The following is a 3,324-nucleotide window of genomic DNA, read 5'->3' as shown; positions in this document are numbered from 1 at the left end:
CACTTAATTTCCACAGTCACACTATAACAAATGCTATAATTCACAACGAATAACTCACTTGCTCAACTCAATCGCCAGTCTCTCTCTGTCTGCAGTTCAATTAATATTGTTGCCGTCACTTCTTGGCCATCTTATATAAAGAATACCATACGTCTAGTAACCTCTCGAGGCTTCACGAAGCTTCGAGAATATGACGTGTTACTAGCGTCACGTGACCTCCGCTGTCGTAACAATATTTTTAACATTCACCTTTCTGTAACATTCAGCATTTTGACATACAATTTATTAAGATTTCGGATTGGAATAAATAAGAATTTTATAATAATAATTATAATTATCACATCCTATAATATTATAATCTTGTTTTACAAAAATAATTAATATATTTTAGTAACTGATAATTTAAATTTTGTTTTGATTGTATAGCTATCTTTGCCTACCATGACAATCGAAACCCAGTTTTTAGCATTGTAAGTCTGCGGATGTACCACTGAACCACTGGGGGGCAAATAATTTAAATATTCCACTAATTCAATAATTGTATTTCATTTTGATTATCTTCATTTATACAAGTATTAATTTTTTAAAGAATATGCTTTATAAAAAACATTTTGTTGACTTTCGGAATTTGTAGTGCCTTTTGGAGAGATTTAGACATTTTTGGAAGTAAAATTTTTAATAAAAGATCTTGAATAAGTCTCGAAGTTGCAATGATGAAACATTGGCTGAAATAAAAGTTTTTTTAATTATTATCTAAAGAGTACAGGTCATTTTATTACTAACTTTATTGTAAAAATTTATAAAAAACAGTTAAACCCTATTGTAATACTTAACAAATGTTTTTGTTATTCTTTGATATAAAATACCTAAGATAAATAAAATTTAATTCCATGTTTTTACATTGAAGTGTATATATGTCCTAAAAGAAACACCATTCTTAATCTGCTTTCTTCCAGTTTGAAGAAATACGTGATGTGATTAGCCGGTATGAAACATTAGTTGAAACACATAAGGTAAATTAATAGTATCATCAAAATATTTATACTATCATGCAGCTTGCGACATGTACTTAACTGGATATTCATATTTGAATTATCTGGTAAATATTCTGATTAATTCAGTATTTAAATTAAAATAATTCTGCATTCCTGATACCATTTCATTTGTTTGTCTTTGAAGAAATAATATATTTATCACTATGAGCTATCTGCACTCTGTCCACTATGAGGAATTGAACCCCAGAGTTAATGTTGTAAGTCCATAAAGTTACCACTAGGGGACATTTATCACTGAAGAAGTTTTATAGGTTTATTGTTTTTATTTGTACTCTGTACATTTTAAGGAAGATTATTAAGTACTCGCTGCAGTGTTGCCAGTTTAATTCTGTTTTACTTTAAATGGTTAACTAATTAGAAATATTCTTTGTTTCTAGTACAATATTCTATGAAGGTAACAGCTATGCTTTCCCACAATATTTTGTATGTCAGTGTTTCCCTACCAGGGTGGAACTGCCCCCCTAGTGGGCGTTATTAAAATTCAGGGGGCAGTAAACTTTGAGGGGGTGGACAGAAAAGTTTAGAAAGTTTCAAAGTTATATTTGTTAAACTGACTATTATTGCCTTACAATTTTCATTTCAGTAAAATATCTTAATAGCCTAAAAATTTATTAGAAGGGAGCATGAGTGCTCATCATTTGCTGTGGCAAAAAAGGCTGGGAAACACTGTTCAAACTTTACACACATGTTTTAATAATGTAGTTAATACTGTAAATTTTGTTACATCAGAATTGCATAAAGTACCTCGTAAATGTTTTCTAAGTAAAGTGTATATTAACCATAATTATTTTTTTGAACCAAAGTTTTAATTTACATACGTGTGCAATGCATATATCTGTAAACACTTATAACTGTATTGAAGAGAATTAGTCGTTGCTCTTCAAAATATTTGAAAAGTGCTGTTATAAGTTTAAGATTATAAGAAGTGATAATTTTGCTAACATCTGCAGGACCTAGTGAACAGAGAACAGAAGTATGAAGAGAGGATAGAAGAGGAACGAGTTAAAACGATAAAATACACAGAGGTAGAGTTTAGTGATAATACTTTACAGCCTACCATGAAAAAATAATCATTATAATTAATAGCATATAAACAAGATAAATATGATTACAAGAATTGTCATTACTTTTAGAATTTAAATTATATATATATATATACATATATCTAATAATTGTTTTCTTTTGAATAGGAGAAACACAATGAAATACTTCAATACAATAATAAATTGGCAGAGTTGCAAACTAGATTCGACAAGGCCCAAAATGAAGCAATTAAATGGGAATCTCGTTGGATGCATATAAAGAATACTGCAGCCATGAAAACCTTGCTACTGGGTCAAATTAGAATGTAAGTTATTCATCATGTTTTCAACTTAGAAGTTAAAGAATTGTGAATTCAGCCCTTTAAAGGTATTGCATACTAACATTTGAATTGAATTCTTTAGCATTTATACTTGGGATGTCCTTTTCTTTTTACAACTTATTCATGATATTGTGAAAAATGTTACTTTGAACATGTTCTAACTAATTTTCTTATTCTTTTTTGAGGAAAAAAATATATATATATTGATTATTAACCAACAAAGTGCTGATTTTTTTTTTCTAAAGAGCTGTTGTCTTTGCACTTCTTTGGGGAAACAATGCAAGATATAATTGTTTTGTTTCTATCTTTACATATTATGCTTTTAGCTCATTACGTTCTATTAATAAGCTTTTTAGAGTCCGTTAGTTTGAGAAATGCTATGTTCACAGTGAACCTCAAAATATCTGATATGGAAGGCTCTAGAAACTCTTACACTATGTAATCAAATTTATAACTAGCAGCTTGTATATAGTCACTGATTTTATAAGATAACTCTATCAACTTTTATATTGTCAATAATTCTATAATATAGCTCTAAAAATGTATATATAGACACTAATTTGTAAGGTAACTAGCAATTGTTATATAGTCACTAATTTTATAAGGTAACTAGCAATTGTTATATAGTCACTAATTTTATAAGGTAACTAGCAATTGTTATATAGTCACTAATTTTTATTAGGTAACTAGCAATTGTTATATAGTCACTAATTTTATATGGTAACTAGCAATTGTTATACAGTCACTAATTTTGTAAGGTAACTAGCAATTGTTATATTGTCCCTAATTTTATTAGGTAACTAGCAATTGTTATACAGTCACTAATTTTATATGGTAACTAGCAATTGTTATATAGTCACTGATTTTATAAGGTAACTAGCAATTGTTATATTGTCACTAATTTTA

At 28.5% G+C, this 3,324-nt stretch overlaps 1 protein-coding gene across 3 annotated transcripts in view; it reads left to right on the top strand.

Moving 5' to 3' along the window:
• The window catches only part of LOC106469756 (coiled-coil domain-containing protein 42 homolog), a 23,431-nt gene extending 20,443 nt beyond the window's left edge, over positions 1-2,988 (top strand). For 2 of the 3 annotated variants that reach the window (XM_022398314.1, XM_022398313.1), the window contains exons 6-8: positions 957-1,013; positions 2,006-2,080; positions 2,246-2,988. In XM_022398314.1, the coding sequence (XP_022254022.1) occupies positions 957-1,013; positions 2,006-2,080; positions 2,246-2,407 (294 nt within the window). In that variant the 3' untranslated portion in view covers positions 2,408-2,988. The remainder of the gene's footprint in view (positions 1-956; positions 1,014-2,005; positions 2,081-2,245) is intronic. The other variant, XM_022398315.1, reaches the window with a different exon arrangement.
• Positions 2,989-3,324: the final 336 nt, after the last annotated feature.

Source organism: Limulus polyphemus, unplaced genomic scaffold (assembly GCF_000517525.1).
Source record: "Limulus polyphemus unplaced genomic scaffold, Limulus_polyphemus-2.1.2 Scaffold3644, whole genome shotgun sequence".
NCBI classification, from domain to species: Eukaryota; Metazoa; Arthropoda; class Merostomata; order Xiphosura; family Limulidae; genus Limulus; species Limulus polyphemus.
The sequence above is the reverse complement of the archived record's forward strand: the minus strand, read 5'-3'. Positions and strand labels throughout refer to the sequence as shown.